Source organism: Branchiostoma floridae, chromosome 5 (assembly GCF_000003815.2).
Source record: "Branchiostoma floridae strain S238N-H82 chromosome 5, Bfl_VNyyK, whole genome shotgun sequence".
Lineage (NCBI taxonomy): Eukaryota > Metazoa > Chordata > Leptocardii > Amphioxiformes > Branchiostomatidae > Branchiostoma > Branchiostoma floridae.
This window is the reverse complement of record NC_049983.1, coordinates 8,893,076-8,911,257: the sequence shown is the minus strand read 5'-3', so window position 1 is coordinate 8,911,257 and position 18,182 is coordinate 8,893,076. Positions and strand designations below refer to the sequence as shown.

The 18,182-nt window shown below is 42.0% G+C and overlaps 1 protein-coding gene across 1 annotated transcript; it reads right to left on the bottom strand.

The window, feature by feature from the left end:
* Positions 1 to 3,417: 3,417 nt before the first annotated feature.
* On the bottom strand, positions 3,418 to 14,573 carry LOC118415128 (potassium voltage-gated channel protein Shal-like). The gene is made up of 2 exons (XM_035819491.1): positions 13,926 to 14,573; positions 3,418 to 6,388 (listed from the first exon to the last, which is right to left on the bottom strand). The coding sequence occupies exons 1-2, from the start codon at positions 14,014 to 14,016 to the stop codon at positions 4,983 to 4,985; spliced, it is 1,497 nt and encodes a 498-aa protein (XP_035675384.1). The 5' UTR covers positions 14,017 to 14,573; the 3' UTR covers positions 3,418 to 4,982.
* Positions 14,574 to 18,182: the final 3,609 nt, after the last annotated feature.

Genomic DNA, 18,182 nt, shown 5'->3' with positions numbered 1-18,182 from the left:
ATCCATCCATCCATCCATCCCTCCATCCATCCATCCCTCCATCCATCCATCCATCCATCCATCCATCCATCCATCCATCCATCCATCCATCCATCCATCCATCCATCCATCCATCCATCCATCCATCCATCCATCCATCCATCCATCCATCCATCCATCCATCCATCCATCCATCCATCCATCCATCCATCCATCCATCCATCCATCCATCCATCCATCCATCCATCCATCCATCCAACCATCCAACTGACATGAATGTTAGATAAAAAAGAATAAGAAAAATGTAGATAGATTCTTGAAGCGGACAATTTCCCATAAAACACAAGTCGTTTATAAAAAAAAGAACGTCACTTATTAGTAGGTTAGGCCTGCAATGCTCAGGCAAGTTGTGCCGCATCATGCGGTATCACGCTAAGGCCTTGTTCTTGAGAGATGCTCATGGCATCTGCTAATAGATCACGAGCGCCCTCAAGCGGACCCTGTTGATACTGCAGCCTACAGACAGCAATGTAGCAGGGAAAGTCCGCGGTTCAACTATCGATGGGAACAGTGATAGGAAGCCGCTGGTAGATTAGGCAAACATTGATCGTACGGCACTTCCTTCCAGTACAGAATACCGAAAAGAAATTCGTCTCTAACAGTGATTGAGGGTTCGACAGGGTGCAATATTCCTCAGGTTACTGTATCAATGCTGGCTCCAACGGCGACATGTTTGATGATGAAGAAATTTGATGGTCACGATTTTTCCTATAACAAATTATAACACTGCACCACTGCATCGGCTGCCAGTACAGTACGTGAATCAATTCGTGCTCTATACTGCATTTTACGGCAGACTAAGCGTTTCACAATATTCCTTTCTCTGAAAAAGAAATTCAATATAAATCGAAGAGCAAAAATAGGTACACGCAGGCAGCCGGCTTTTCGCTATTTCATATTCTATTAATCTCTAATACGGACCAATTTTGGCAGCATCATTCCCTTATCCGTCATAAGCCACCCGTACACCCACATACAGCGTCCGAAATATATAATTGAAGATATACAAACTTATTGCCGCGCAGACAAGCAAAAAATACATTTATCAAGCGGACTGCCGAAATTGAAAAGCTGTCACCGAGAACTCGTGCGGAATAATTGGGCACCAACGCTTGGTCAGATAAACCTGGTATCTTTCGTGTTTAAACATGATAATTTCGTATGTAAAGTCGACCCTCAAACACCGTACTTAGGCCACCTTTCAACTAGACGGCGATCGCTGAGCGACAGTACAGCGACCAAAATTGGATTTGTTTTCCCTTACTTTCATACGATGTAACATGCAAAAGAAAAGACAACACACACACACACAAAACACAGAAAAATTCAGTCTTTATCCAGTCTTTTTTCTGAGTCAAATCTTTAGTTGCACAGCGGTCACAGTCTCTGGTGAAAATGTGCTGTAACACAGACAGGGCTTGTTCGTTGTACATGTGGTGACAACAATAACATTGAAGATCTATTTTGTATTTGACATCTCCATAATGATCTATCGACTCAAGTGCCACCTCCTGAGAGAAATCCAATGAAAAACACCAGTCGAGCATGCATTCAGTGCAAATGCGGTAGAAGAGGACATCCCGAGTATTTAGAGAAAAGCAAACAATATATCTTACCAAAAATAGTATTACAGGTAGAAAACAGCACCCCTGCAGTTCCAGAGCAAGCTGTCAGGGGGCCCAGACCTAAAAGCTATCTGCCACCAAAAAATCAAGACCATATGCATTAATCTCCAAGCAGATCCTACGATGGCATAAGATAGTGCTAAATTGGCCAAAGAGTGTAGTCAGCGAAGAGGTGTACATTTGCCATGTAGCTAAACACACTCCTAGGTCGGCTTCACTCCTTTCGGCAGCTTTTGATACTACTAGTATATTATGCTACTGTAGGATCTGCTTGGAGATTACATATGCATAGCATGTCCAGGACAAAAGATTAAAAAAAAGAAAGAAATTCTACTGCAATACCAATGCCACATACCAGGAGGCCCAAAATTGACCTTAACCCTCGTCTTCCCATCCAAATCTACATACCAAATATCTTTACAATCCATTTAGAGGTTCTAAAGTTATGCTGACCTCAAATGTCCGGAAACTCAAACAGACAGATAGAAACTAAAAAAAAATATACCTCATTTTTTAAAAATGGAAGTAACACATGCGAAATGTAACCGTTAACGTTGAACTTAGATGCCCCTGTACGCGTTATACATATAAGATCGCAGTGATATCGACTACTTCTATGCAGACACCGCGGTTAGAATAAACGTTGGGAATATTTATGTGTGTGCCATGAGTGAAGAAGTTCGCGTCCTGCCAGGTAATCACACATGAGGCGTGGAGATATTGGACGAGTTTGTCCTAAATAGGCACAAGGGAATCCGAGGAAGTGGTTACAAACCAGCCCATGCCTGGATTCCTATCGATAGTCTTGATGCAGAAGCATCTTCTATCTTATCTAGTCTCGTTCAGCGTTTCCCGATTTTTCCTCTTCCGGACCGGTCCCTAGGGCATGCGGGCAGATCTGCAGAATTATCGACAAAACGTGCGTCGTCCACATATGTCAAGATCAAAGGCAAAAATCTGTCGATAAAAAACAAAAACAAGATCTTGCAATAATTGTACTTACACACGTATCTCTAATTCGCATGCTTAGAAAACAAATCTTTCTTAAATCTTTCTTGAATCAAGTGACCTACATTTCATAATCATAGTTGGTACTCAGGTAATTCGTTAAGGGAATAAGACACGAGACATGTAAAGATTAGGAGACGTTACCGTTCGCTAACAGGTTTTGTTAGATGCCTTTTGAGAAGGAGGAAAGAAATCTATAAACTGTGATGTCTGGGTCGAACTACGTTGGATGAGTCGTCCTATTAGAGGAATAACCCAGGAGGCCCTTTGTGTCGCCGGTACGGGGCCCATATGTGCCGGCAGTTACCGTGGAAGGGGCGGCGCTGTGCCGGGCCGTGACGGATGTCTCCAGGTTCACGGGGTTACCCACTACGATGGGAAGATCGAAGCTGCCGAAATGACACCAATCAGTGTCATTTTTCTTTCTCACAACATAACCTAAGACAGGCTCACCACAAAGACTGCCTTGACATCCCGGTTCCACTTTAAGCCTGCGACTTCCGAGTGGGTAAAGATTTGAAAGATCCATTGAAATATTTAATTAATAAAGAACGAGTTTAGAAACGTTTTGTGTGTTTCGTTGTCTTTTGGATCATTCCATCACAACTTGAGTTATATTCCACTTATAAAATCAGAGATGGACACAAATCCAATTTGTTTCGATGTACGGTCGCGTGGCGATCGCCATCTTCTAGAAAGCTTGCAAAATACTGTAATCAAACAAATGCACATATTGGAGGTCAAAAGATAGTTTTATTGCGATTCCCTGCGATATACTATAATTTTCATATGTACAGTGTAGTCTGAGGTTTACCGAGGTTGGAGTATTAAAAGAGTGGAGGATATTTTACCAACTAAAACTACCATATACTGACTGATTTGGGCAACCTTAACGATAGCAGTGGCGATTCTCGAAGAGGTCCTTCTGCTTATAGTCATGGTATCTCACTGCGCTTGAAGCACCGGTGCGGCATTGCAAGGTTCGAAAGATTACCCAACGAATTTCAGAGAGAAATAACGGATTTCCTTACGTTTTGTGTTTATTGTTGCCTTCTGAGTCATACTTTTACGTGATACGCAATATATACGTGATAAAAATCGGCGAAAATAACACTACAACGCCTCAGTGAACGAACCCCGCACTGCCGCACCGGTGCCGCAGGTGTAGTGAGATGCCGCCATAAGGCCACAGCAAGTAAAATTTATGGATGACACCAACGAGTTCATTAATATTTGCCTGATTTTGATTAAAAAAAAATGTTTCCCCTACGGTAATGGTTAACATGACAAAATAGTACCAAAATGAAAAAAAAATATTGTGGTAGCTTTGATTGTAGTTATAGAAGTGAAACTAGCACTGAAGGAACATGTAGCCATGGCAATTACCGTAGTTGTAGAAGTGAACCAGTTTAATAGTAAAAGTGGCAACAATGTGGTAGCCATGGCTGTAGCTAGCTACTTGGTAGGTAATACCAGTATACCACACTAGTGTCACTTTGTGCTCCTCTTGAATACAGAAATAAAAGACTTGTTGGCTGTACATGTGATACCATGTTTTGTTGCATCGATTCTTGTTACAACGCATATGGTGTCTATTTTGAAAATCTAGCCATCTTGTTTTTTCGCCCTCTCGCATTAAATTTGGAGTCTGTAGAGGATGTCATCCATAAGATTTACTCGCTGTGGCCTATAATACAAAATACTATGAGCAGAATGACCACTGCAAGATTCGCCACAACTGTCTTAATGGTAACCTAAAGAATTGTTTTGTATACCAGTAGTATTCAAGATTAACGGTTGAAACAATAGCTTTCATACATGCACGTTCTAGTTCTACACTACGCCGCTTGAATCCTCATTCTTTAGTAATGAATCTCTCGTTTCGAACGCATTGCAATCTTTCTTATTGCTATACTGTTGTCCGGTTTGATCTAATGTCATGCAGTACGTAGTGGACAATGTCACAAAAAAGGTTTGGATGCAGGAAAATACAGTGAGATATTGAATATCAATATTATTTTGTAGACAACGTAAACGAACAAAAAATCCATGTCAAAGTACGTTGATACCGCTATCTATAGATATGTGCACTGTGTAACATCGGTTAGGAAATAATTCAATTGGGTCAAATGATAATAAATAAGTCAATACATTAGGAATCCAGATGTTGAAGATTTAGATAAGAAGGCAGAGCTAACCATAAAATGACATTGGTGCTTTTCTTTGCTTCTTATAACCCGGCGTTGGATGTCTTATAGTGACGTAATCCAAAAGAAAAAATGAGCGAATTGTCATGAGAACTACTATGGCTTACTGTGGTAAAAAGACGTAGGTGTCTTGACTTGTAAAGTCCTGCCAGTCTGAGCTGCCGTCGTCTGTCGAAGTGGACCCAATCCTGTTCTGGTAGTCCCCTAAAGTTTCTGTCGACTTTAACCTCTTAAACCTCCTATCCGTGGTGCTCTGTAGACACTCCAGTAGGTGCTGATGTTGTCTTTCGAATCCCTTGATCTCAGTCTTTTCTGAGATCACCGGTTCGAAGTTCTTGCGTTTGAGCGCCTCCACTTCCTGTGCGTAGATGGCGCTAAAGTTGGAGACAATGATTGTGACTGGGAGTGTGAGGAGTACAATACTGCTCAGACAGCAGACTGTCGTTACTAGTTTACCGGCAAGCGTCTCTGGCACTGTGTCCCCGTACCCTACCGTGGTCATGGTCACCACGATGAACCATATCCCGTGCGGGATGCTGTGGAACATGGTATCCGGGTGTCCCTTGTCGCAGTAGTACATCACTGTGGCAAAGATGGTCACCATGACGGCCAGAGCGAAGAGGAGGAAACTGAGGTCCTGTAGACAGGCCGTGAGCGTGTTGCCCAGAAGGCGCATATTGGCGGACGAACGGGACAACTTGAACACTCGGAACACGCGAAAAATCCGGAGGGTCACAAAGAATCCGTTCAACTCCTTATTCTCCGGGATGCATAGCGCGATGTAGAAAGGTAGGATAGACACCAGGTCAACGATGCTCAGTGGGCTTTTGATAAACTCGCGTCTATCCGGGGTTGCTATAAGACGCAGTATGTATTCTGTAGTAAACACACCCACACTGGCCACTTCTATGACAGAGAAGGTGACTTTGTAACGCTCCCCGCACCGTACGAACGACACCAGGTCGTAGTCTCGACACCATATCGTCTCCACTGCGTTAGCGAGGATGGACAGCACTATAAAAAGACCCGTTACAGAGAATATCACAGTAGCCGCCACACAATCGTACGGATCCTCTAGAATCTGCCACAGCTTTGCACGAGGACCTGATCTTGGGACCTCTTTCGGTCTTTGAATGTCTTGTCGGTACTTCTCCTCCGCCTCTTTGTTGTCCGTGTAAAGTTCCCGGCAGCACGGCGCGATGAGGTCAGGCCGTATTCCGAAGAAGCTGAGCTCATCTTCGAAAGCTTGTGCGGTCTCGTGTTGGGGAAAATGCAAACTTCCCGTCCTGTAGTACATCAATATGTATCTGAAGACTTTCGGGTCTCGGTCGAAAACGTACTCTTCCCGGTGCGGGTCGAAGAAGTAGTCTCTCTCGTCACACCCGAGGAGGGTGTCCGGGTGGTTTTCGAAGAGAAAAGCGGAGGTGACGAACACTGTCCCGCTTACGTTAAAGGACAGTCTCTTCCGATGAGTCGCAGGAGGTCTTCTTGTTGGTATCCTGCTCAGAGCTGTAGGCAATGGGGCAACAGAGAATAGGTCGTGCGTTACGACAGCTGCTTAGGATTTATCTGAAAAATGTATTTCGAGCCCCAAGCAAAGTCTTTTAAAGTCAATCAAAAAAGAATAAAATAAGATAGACGTATTTCGAGCCATGAGCAAAGTCTTCCCAAGTCAATTAAAGAGAAAAAAAAAGAATTAAAGAAGGAACAGAATGAAGAATGAAATTATTTCGAACCCTGAGCAAGTCCTCCCAAGTCAATGAAAGAAAAAAAAGAGCAACAATAAGGAATAAAAATAAAGAATTAAGAATACATGAAATTCGAGCCCCGAGTAAAGTCATGGAAAGTCTATAAAAGAAAAAGATGTTCGGTGAGTTAAATCACCCTGCCAGACCACTTAAATCTCATAATGAAGGCAACATTTAAATGTCAGCTATATGGTCAAAACAGTTTAGCCTTATGGCAAATACGAACGACCATGTACAATTGAACATCAAACATGTCCTCTGAAATCGGTTGTGTATAGCTGTATAGCTGTTCTACTGGTAGAAATTTGATCTACTTTCTTGTAACCGAAATTTGCTTTAAATAACAGCCACACAACCGCCACAAAGTTCCACATATTACAAGGTCTCTTTGTTTGGAACGACAATGCAAATATAGACTTCTGTATGCCATCATTATGTCGACTACGTACACTATTCTCAAACCAGAGGTTGGGTCGCGGAGATCTAGTAGTCGGGATTTTTACTAGCTCGCTTCCCTCGCGACTTCTACTATCTCCACGACCCGTCTTCTACTTGGAGAATATACGTATACCCTTCCCCTGATAGTGGTTTGCGGCAAGTGTTACGTAGGACGCGACCATTGTCATGCACCGCTGCCCACCGTTAGAAGAGAGCTAGATTTCGTATTTGTGACTCTCTGGAAACTAGCCAAAATCGATGTGGACGCGTATGTCAGCCATAAAACCAAGTCAGTACTGCCTAATAAGTATTTGATAGCGTTTCAAACTTTTCGAACTTTGCGTATACAATAAACTAGTCAGCTGTCACTTTTGATCATAAGATCTACGTGTATTATTTGGGTGCAGTTTTAATCGAAGTTGCTAGGATTGCTCTTTTTTTTGTGAGTCAAAATCAAGCAATTCCTTATTCGGATCTTCTCTTAAACGTCCCATCCGTCGACCAACAGCTAGCTGCGAATCAGAATAACAAAAATAAGTTTTTGATTGTTAAACATATTACTAATAACCTGGCAAAGAAACTCACCGCCTATTCATCCAGCGATGGTAAGAGCAGAAACCTCTGGTGAAAGCAAATATCTAAAGAACGCACAATCTATCATTGTGATCAGCTATCGGAAAAAGGATAAGATAGCAACGTCAAAGTTAACAAGTATTTACGCACCAGAGGAGGCTGATTATGCAATAAGATTAACAAGATTCGATCTCTGTGGCCAATTATTTGCAAAATATTATAACAAATTACAATAGTCAAAACATATGTACATAATCTGCACAACAGTATAAGACTGAGATAACGAAAATCGATATTACCCAGAGAGCTAGTTGAAAATCACTGAGCTATCTCTCACCGGGTTCTCAATACGTGAGGGGGAGGGGGGGTTGTATTTTAGAGAACACTTTCGGGGTAAGTAATGGTCTGCAATTATCCACGTGCGCGCTTGTAAGTTAGTTTGAGTACTGCTGTCGCCTGATTACCCAAGTAATACCACAGAGTACACTGGGGTGACAACTACAGATGGTTGTCTGAGCTTGAGTTTTCTCGTGTGTGAAACATGGAACCAAACGGTCTGAAACGAGCGATTTCCTGACGGTCCCTTTCCGAATGGGCGGCGACTTGACGAACCGAAGGGGTTAATTCAGGAGTGTTTGCTTCGGGAGCGCCTGGTACAATGGCAGTCAATGATTATACCCATCATGACCGGAGCAAATAAAGGGGCCAGATGATCACCTGAACGTGCCCCATTGAGGACGGTGCACTCTAAATGGCGCAAATCATTATCTCTGTAAAACGATTTTGGGGCACCGAACTCCTGTTCTTTCATTGGTTTTCCAATATCAGGCACGAAGGGATGACTATACGTTTTCGGATCCGACAACCGTGGTATATCCGGACACAAAATCACCTGAAGAAAATACACCAAGCGTAGGAGTAAAATTCGTTCATTCCGAAGGATATATCTTATATCCGTGATACACACACATTTAAGTAAAGATGATTTGCTGTATGGACGCTAACAATTGATTGACATCGATTCCAAACGGTGATTTTCGAACAGCTTGCAGGAAACTAGGCCGCAATTTCGCTTGCAAATGTCGTTTGACATAAATTTACATTAGTGCGCCTACTGTTACGCACAAGCGGCACCGAGGGTCGGCTCGGCTCCAGCATTTGCGAATAATTGAATCAATAAAGTCGTCAGGCAAGGCGACCTGGCGATGAACATGAGTCTGTCAGCACTGGTCGGGGCAAAGGTGGGACGGGGTAAAGGGGTCAGGGAAGAAGGGGGGCTGCGGCGTCACTCTAGCCCCCCCCCCACCACTTGGCAGGGATTGTTGAGCCCCCCTTTCCACTAGACGGCGATCGCGCTGCTCTCTCTCTGCGACCTTAAACGGATGTGTGTATACTGGGTATATGATACAAAATGTAGAAGTATGACTAAAAAGACAACAACAAAAATAACACAAATACTTTCTGTCAAATCTTAGATCGCAGAGAGCTCTCTCGAGCGCGCGGCGAGAGTGCTGTCCTGGTAGAAAGAGAGTATGAACGACCATACAGTTACAGCAAAGTTTCATTTGTGCAAAGGTGGGTTCACACATGCGTATACATTCAAGTCATTTGAGGTCTGTAGGAACTCTTAGCCCCACAGGTCACTGGAAAAAAATAATAGAAATTGGACAAATATGTACAAATAACATGCATATGCCAGCGGAGTAAGCTGGTCGCAAACCATATTCCTCGGCCAGCTAACTCCTCTGGTATGTTAACGTTATGTGTCTATATTTCTCCAATTTCTATTATTTCTCCAGTGACCTGTGGAGCCTGTTAGTGTTTAAGAATCCCAAAAGGACATCATACGGACTTGAATGTGTGAATTAGAGTTTAAGAATCCCATAAGGATATCATACGGACATGAATGTGTGAACCCGGCTATACCAGTCAAACCACTATAGAGAGCCATCGCTGAGGCCGGCCACCTTTCAACTAGACGGCGATCGCGCTGTGCTCTCACTGATACCTAAAACACATGTATGTAATCATATGTTTTATATACTGGTTATATGATACAAAAAGTAGAAGTGTGTCTGAAAAGGCAACACAACACACAAAGCGTAAAAATATTCGTTTTTTTTTCTATACAATTTTAAGTTAAGCGGTCTGTCATTTTAGGTCACAGAGCTATAGAGAGCGCGGCGAGAGCGCCGTCCTAGTGGAAAGAGGATATGATCGACCGTACAGTGACTGCAAAATTTCATTTGGGTAACACTTGATTTCATAAATGGAATATGCTGCAAGATGTAAAAAGTATGATTCAAAAGACAATAAAATACACAAAACGCAAAATCGTTATCTATGAATTTCGGTGAGCGATCTGTCAAATATCTGATCGCCGAGAGGTCATATCGAGGTCACAGTCCCTAGTTGAAACATGGTGTTAGCGATTTCAAACATGCGAGCAAGAAAACAAACAAGAAAACAAAGAAACAAATAAATAAATAGTCTGGCAAAGAAATGGTAACGGTGCGTACTTTGATATAAAAATTATACTTTCAATTATTTAGCATTTATATTAATCCACTTTTCGACTTCCTTTTATTACGATTTGATGTCTGGACAAACACACATTACTGTTATAGTGAGTTATTTTCGTATATTTGCATAATTAGATCATTACTTCTACGTATTTATGAAGTGTATCTCATTTGGTCTCCCTATGATCATTTTTGGTAACGTCATATCATTCTATGTAATGGTCTATCCCATTTTATCATTAAATACTAGTACGTGGCGTGTACTTATCGCGGAGAAAGAAAAGAAACTGAAACAAACACGCAAAAAAAACAACAGTCAAGCAATTATAGTATTTTGAAATAGTTTGGCAAAGTGGTGCACAATTTCAATGCAAAGTCGCTTCAATTGTACCTTCATGTAGTTAACAATGGTAGGTTACGGCTAAGAGTACGTATACGTGGATATCACATTTTGTATATCAATGTCTCAAAATACAAACTTTCATCTTTTAACATGTTCTGAATGACTGAACTTTCCAGAATAACACCATGTATGTATAGTCACAAGATTAAAAAAGAAATGATTTAAGTTTGATAGATAAAATTGTCCAACTAATTTCCAATGGAGACCTTTACAAATTTATCACAAAGCAGAATAGAAAAGAAAATTACTTAACGTATTGACTAAGACTCACATTCACTCAGACATATTAACAATAACAGAACGTAGAGTAGTAACCAACGAACATTGGAATAAATGATAAGTCACACAAACAAGAATAACTCAAAACAACGTTTATAATATAAAAAAACACGTTTTTTGGAAGCAAAAGTCAGCCAGTGTCAATGGATTAAGCTGAGGATCAGTAGGCATTAGTAGGATATTGAAAAAGGTCGTCACCGTAACACACCGGTCACTCAAAGGCTGTGTCCTACATGGAAATATCGAAGATGAAGTCCACTCTATTATCAGTGTCCTACTTACAGTACCTATAGTACCGCCTGACCTCCTTACAGTAAAGAGGTCAAAAGAGAGAAACGCTGTTTTAGAGAAACATTACAACTTAAACTCACTTCTCCCTATCTGGTAAACAGACCGATATTTTCCATGTACTATTATAATTTTATTTGTAAGTTATTCCGAATGCGAGACCAGATCACTCATATATGGCTATGATTTCATATATAATGGTATCGATAATATTTTGTTGCTCGATATATATAGCCTTGCAGTACTGTTGTTTAGTAGGTGCTACCAGACGTTGCACCTTGTGCGATTGCCGTGCAATAAACTTTATACGTCATTCTCTGTAACTATGGGGATATCGATTGAAAATTGCAAATTAAAACGACAATTCATATTGTCGAAATATTATCCCAATCTATCATCGATGGTATCATCCAATCCGTCTATTGGCACTACATCATTCTGATTTTATGTTTATGTATTATCTACTTTTGCAACACGTCCTACCATTTTAGTGTATGATCAATATTGGCAATCCTAGGCGCGGTTGGTTGAACGAGGACACCAGAATATAATATCATATCATATCTGGTTGAGTCGAAAGTTACACGCATGTATAGGGCTTGGGGAAAAACTTTGGCGACGGTCCAAAAACCAGAAACGTTTCCCGTTACGAGGTTGGGCGGCCACTTTTTCAACTGTCTGCTTCCAGTGGACATTTGATCCCCCGACAGGCGTAGGCAGCAGACATCCTAGCAGAACGATATCGACCGCTTGATTTTTACTCTATTACTTAACTTCGCCTCGTTCTATTTTACTCCTAACGACCAAATCTGTAACTAGGAAGTCATACATATCTCCGTGTTAAAAACTTAACTTGCAGTTCGAATGTTCAGGGCCCCCTACACTATCCCCCCCTTTCAAAAAAACTGCTGTCCTGTGAAGACTGCAACGCTTTGTTGATCGATACGTGGCGCCAAGAATGGCGTTCGCACATCGTTATCTAACATTGCAGTTACTGTAATGGCGCAGGCTAGCAGTGGGACCTGACGATTTTCGATAAATGTTGATTACAATGTCAAACATTGCGACCAATATCCGCGCCAGATGTCGATTCGATGAACATCGAGGAATGCAAAAGAGGCCAATTTGCATAGCCGTTTGTCCGGGGTGTAAGGTGGGGGTAGTTTGCCGTTGCATCATGATATTGCGGCGTGCGCGCCCTGACATTTGTTTTATGGCACCGCCGGCGCCCTTTTCTTGCACTTCATGCCTTGGTCCGGGAAAGATATGTTCCTACACCCATTAGTCATCATAAATTCCAACAAATGCCTGCCACTGCAGTTCGGTTCAGATCGTATTACATTATATCTTCCCCCCTCCTCCATTACATTTGCCGCTGAGTTCAATTATCGAACGCACGACCGGCAAGACCCGTGTTAGGTCCAACAGATACACGGTGATAAAACAGCAAAGAAATGACTGAAGAAGAAAAGACATTTACCTAATAACATCCTCTACCCGAAACGAACATTACAAGCTTCTTCAAAAGCCTTGTCACGCCTTTAGGCCTTAATAGCCTCTAATGTGCATTACTTAAAGAAAAGACATTGTCAACAAATTGTTGGCAAAAGACACCCAAGGAATTTGTCTTGAGACATTTTGTCAAGACAATCCTTGAAGAGGCAAGATTGCACAAATTTACATAGAAACTAGCTTTATCATAGAGTCTTCCAGAAATCAATTAGCGGCATCTTCGTACCAAATTGTTGGTAAATAACACCAAAGGTATCTTGAGGACATTTTGACAAGACAATCATTGGAAAGGCAAGATCCAAAATTTACATCGAAACTAGCTTCATCATAGAGCTCTTCCAGAAATCAATTAGCGGCATCTTCGTAGCAAATTGTTGGTAAATAACACCAAAGATGTCTTGAGGACATTTTGACAAGACAATTATTAATGTTGGAGAGGCAAGATCCAAAATTTACATCGAAACTAGCTTCATCATAGAGTCTTCTAGAAATCAATTAGCGGCATCTTCGTAGCAAATTGTTTGCAAATGACACCAAAGATGTCTTGAGGACATTTTGACAAGACAATCATTGGAGAGGCAAGATTGCACAAATTTACATAGAAACTAGCTTCATCATCATAGAGTCTTCTAGAAATCAATTAGTGGCATCTTCGTAGCAAATTGTTTGCAAATGACACCAAAGATGTCTTGAGGACATTTTGACAAGACAACCATTGGAGAGGCAAGATCCAAAATTTACATCGAAACTAGCTTCATCATATTGTCTTCTAGAAAGCAATTAGTGGCATCTTCGTAGCAAATTGTTGGTAAATAACACCAAAGATGTCTTGAGGACATTTTGACACGACAACTATCGGAGAGGCAAGATTGCACAAATTTACATCGAAACTAGCTTTATCGTAGAGTCTTCTAGAAATCAATTAACAGCATCTTCGAAGCCGTATCTTTGGAAGCAGCCTGTGTGGAACTATCATGCGGCAACCGGGACTGAAGTCTGAAGCGATCTCATGTCGCAGCTAATCGACGATCGATCGATACAAATGCAAATATGATTTTGTTTGTGGTTAATCGTATATAATTAGTAGGCTCACAAATACCTGCAATAAAACCCATTTACTTAAGATTTGTGCTATAATATCACAATACAAAATGACAGTTTCTGGTCCAGTTCAATGGTATTCATACCAATCGCCTGGTATCCCTGTCAAGAGAACGACCGATAGCGTCAGTCAGCTATGTCAAGCCGCTAAATGATGTTGTGAAGGGAAGAGCTTGACCTACCGATGCTCCTGGATATCTCCAACGACGACTCCCTGGTCAGACACGATTCGGTCTCCGAGGTCGTCCCCAGGCTGGACGTAGAAGTGTCCATGATCGAGAAACTTCCGCCGCTTCATCGGAACCACCCCCGCCACCGCCGGCTGCAGTACGGCTGGGTACGATGATGTGGTGGTAGTAGAGGGGTCCGCATCGTGGCACCACTTTTTGTAGGTGACGTTCCTACTCCTACCGCGGGCAGCCCGCTGCACGCTGTACTCCTGAGTGTGACCCAAACAGATTGGCTGCATCGAATTTCCCAATATCATGCTCCTCCGTGCATTACCACAGTAGGCGACACCTTCTCTCTATTGATCTTTCAATTTGGCCAGACAAAGGACCACATACGTGAAATGAGAATTAATCCATCCAAATTAATCCATCAATACCTAGCGCGGAACCAATCTCCGATAACGAGAAAATTGCCATTTATGTTTGGATGATTACCGAGTTTCAAGATGAGGCGCCCCATATGGATGCTACAGGGTAAGAAACGCAAGCGTATCCTCATGGAGTAAGACATACCCATCTGGGATCACTAGAGTTTGTCATAAGAGAAGGAGTGGTAAGTAGGCCGACAGTCAACCATAGGAAACACCCCTTACCCACACCCTTCGGTTTTTGCACACCGCGGAGCATGGCATTGTTATTGTGAGGGTGCTCCGATGCATTGTGGGAACAGGTGGTCCCTTAACTATCAATGGGGCAAGTGGGGACACTAAATTCTTAATATGGCTGGTTACCTCCTGAGCGGTATTCGATCAAAAATCCAAATATCGATCGGGAACAGACCGCATTGGAATTGAGGATATAGGGGCGTGGTCTATATTTCTACAGGTGTTTCACTTCAAGGTGATGGATTCAAGATCACCGTTACATGACGTCAGGAGGAAACCCTTCTCGCCGTAGCTTCTCTATCACTGCCGGCGACGTGACGCGTTTTGCGTAGCCACGAGGCTTAAGTAATCTGTAAATTGTGCGCGGTTAACGCCCGAAAGGTGCACACATGACGTTCACATGACGATCAGGACAGGTAGGTTTGGGTCGTGCCGTGGTATCCTGCACACAGGCGTGAAATGAACGCTTGGGGACATGCCCCGGATAATATTTCACGTGCCAGTGCCCCACTGGAGTCACAGTCTTGGCGCTAAATTTTGCGCGTCCTGGTCTGGAACGAGCATTTGATTGTTCTTAATCTAGATAGTGGGAGCAGAACTGTGCAACCCTGGGCGCCCATTTCCCCAGCTTATAGAAAATATTAACCCTTGCTTACGGGAACCTCATTATTCATAGCTCGACCTTTCCCGATATTTCCCGTTTTAATGGCAGGCATTATTTTCGATAGGACGGCACATTGCCAGTGTTCCGGAAAGCGGAGCTGTTGGTAATACAAGGTTAATGTTGCCGACCGAGCACGCCAGCTTGTAAGGCTCGTAACCACCGCCGAGCCAAACGGAGTGTGCAGCGAGTCAGGCAAGTCATTACATCGTCCCAAAAAATCAACATCCTTAAAACAATCTTTAAGACATCTTCCACTGTCTTAAGCTGTAGTGGTGATGGAAGTGTTCTTTAGACCTTGCTAAACAAGAACGTAAAGGTGGTATCTCACTGCACTTGCGTCAAGCTTGCGTCACTGCGGGGTCCCGTTCACTGCGTCACTGGTTTGTTATTTTCTCCCATTTTTTTATGATTTAGATATTGCGTAATACGTAAAAGTATGACTTAGAAGACGACAAATAAAATACACAAAACGTAAGAAAATTCGTTCTTTTTCTCTGAAATTCGTTGAGTATCTTTCGAACCCCGCAGTGACGCAAGGTTGACGCCATTGCATTGAGATACCACCTTTAGGTGCAAGATAAAAGAAGCTAACACGACGGAAGGCGGACCATATCCTTCAAAGCGTTTTTATCGATTTTGACGTGTGCGTTTCGCTGCAATTGTTTGACCGTGGCGGTGACGGATTCGATTGGAGGCCGGAAGGCCAGTAATGACCCATTAGCGTGACGTCATTCCATCATCATCAACGTTTTTTTTTTGGGGGGGGGGCTTAGCTATAGAGTTATAGAGTTCACACTGTGTCAAACCCTGGACGTGGTTGGTCAGCGATAAATGTCTACACAGACCAATTTGCTTTTATGTCGCATTGAATTTATTATCTACACCTCTGAACTGATGTTACGTATGCATTGTCTACATTTATAGGATGCGCAATGCGGTATCAAAATGAAATTACACCGCATGCAGTTAAAATGTGTGCAAATCAAGATAGGCCGTCCATTGCTAAACCCATACAGTCCTATATCTTAAACGTTACCAAGAAGCGAGAATAATCCAAACTTTTATGTTAGACTAGATCTACAATACTTTTACATGTATGTCTTGTCTTTGTTGACCTGTACTTAGCTCGGTAGGTCATCATTCATTCATTAAAACGCGTACACTACGATAGGACATTGCCAGGGCTTCCCAGGTCACATATGGGCCTGGTTGGGATGTCCCTGTAGCTCAACTGGTAGTAGCCTCATAGTTGAGCACCTGGTTCCGATTAGTTGCTAACTGGAAGAAAGGGAACTACTTTGGGTAGGGCATCTCGGTTTGGGCCGCACCCGCGTCTTTTGGAATTGACGCAAAATGGTAGTCCCATGCTCGAGGTGCCATGGGCACATTTAACTGAAGTGCTTAGCTACTGAAACAGTACGGCAACTTGCTGCCTTTTGTGCCACTATATACTACAAGGGTCTGAACGTGTGAATGAACCAGAACAGTGCATATTTTGCAACTTGCTGCCTTTTGTGCCACTATATACTACAAGGGTCTGAACGTGTGAATGAACCAGAACAGTGCATATTTTGTGCATGGTTGACACAGATAGCTGCCTTTAAAAAAAAAACAAATTCACCGAATAAAGAAATATGGGCACAACCATCAAACACTTAACAAGAGTACTACAATGTCACTTGCCTTGTCAAGGTTGTAGAAAAAAGGCACCTTCTCTTTAATATCCCCTACAAGTTAGATGGTTCCTGGTAATGCATGTTGATTTGATTACATGGACGACTTCCACTGAGAACCCCAAAACTGATGACAGTACGAGTGTGCAAAAAAACAAACTTACCAAACGATAGATTCCTCTTTTACATCTTCTGATTATGTGTCCAACTTCAATTACATGTAGTTGAAGACTCTGATACTGTGTGTGTGTGTGAGGGGGGGGGGGGGGGTAGTTTGCCATGGAGGGGGTATTGTATCACATTAGTATCCATTTTCAGTTAAATCTTGCAATTTGCATCATAAAATTGCCCATTTTGCATCTTTTTCGTACATTTTACAGTATGATCAAAAACGTTTTTGGGGGAGGGGAGGACAAAATTGATGCACACGCAGATGTTGTCCGTATATTCAAATCAACATTGCTAGGCCCAATCTTGGTGCGTTTTCAATTCGGTTGGCACATTTTAAACAGAGAATACTGTCAGGGCCAACCTACTGTCATACATTATATTAGTAATGACATAATTTCCTTCATGGAAAATGAACATAAAAGTTATACTCAAAGTTTTTCTAGCGGATAACCATAAAATGTTAAATTTGTGGCATTAATTATAGCCTACAGGCCAAAAAGGAAATATCACTCTTTTACAAGTATTTTATAAATCCCACATAAATGATGATTGGGTCAATGTTACATTAACCCTCCTGTTTTGTTGGGAACAACTTTGAACCGTGGTGTGAACGTAAAAGTTGCTGTGACTTAGCAATTGTAGGAAAGACATTTTAAAGTCAACATTTAAGAGGACGACATCATGGAAACAGAGGTCTGGAGGCAAATTTGAATCTATTTTTACTCCCAAAGGCCTGTTTTGTTGAGAACAACTTTGAACCGTGGTGTGAACGTAAAAGGAGCTGTGACTTACGTCATAGGAAAGACATTTTAAAGTCAACATTTAAAGGGAGGACATGAAGAAAACAGAGGAATGGGAAGAAAATTTGGATCTATTTTTTTACTCCCAAGGGTCTGATTATACTTGTGCGTAGATTTAAGTCTGTAAGAGTTTCATATTGGAATTTTTTTCATAAATTTTGCAGGGAAGAAATTGTTTTTGCTTTACATTTGACAGCCTGGTTATCGGACCAGAGAAAAGTCATCTTTCGCCGCAAACTTTACCTAAGTCATGTTGATTTGATTATAATATATGGATTATAATATATGGGAACCCA

Coding starts and splice junctions, on each gene's coding strand:
- LOC118415128 (XM_035819491.1), bottom strand. CDS start 14,016: ATGGACACTTCTACGTCCAGCCTGGGGACGACCTCGGAGACCGAATCG. Junction 6,389..13,925: donor GGAGATATCCAGGAGCATCG/GTAGGTCAAGCT, acceptor CATTGCCTACAG/CTCTGAGCAGGATACCAACA.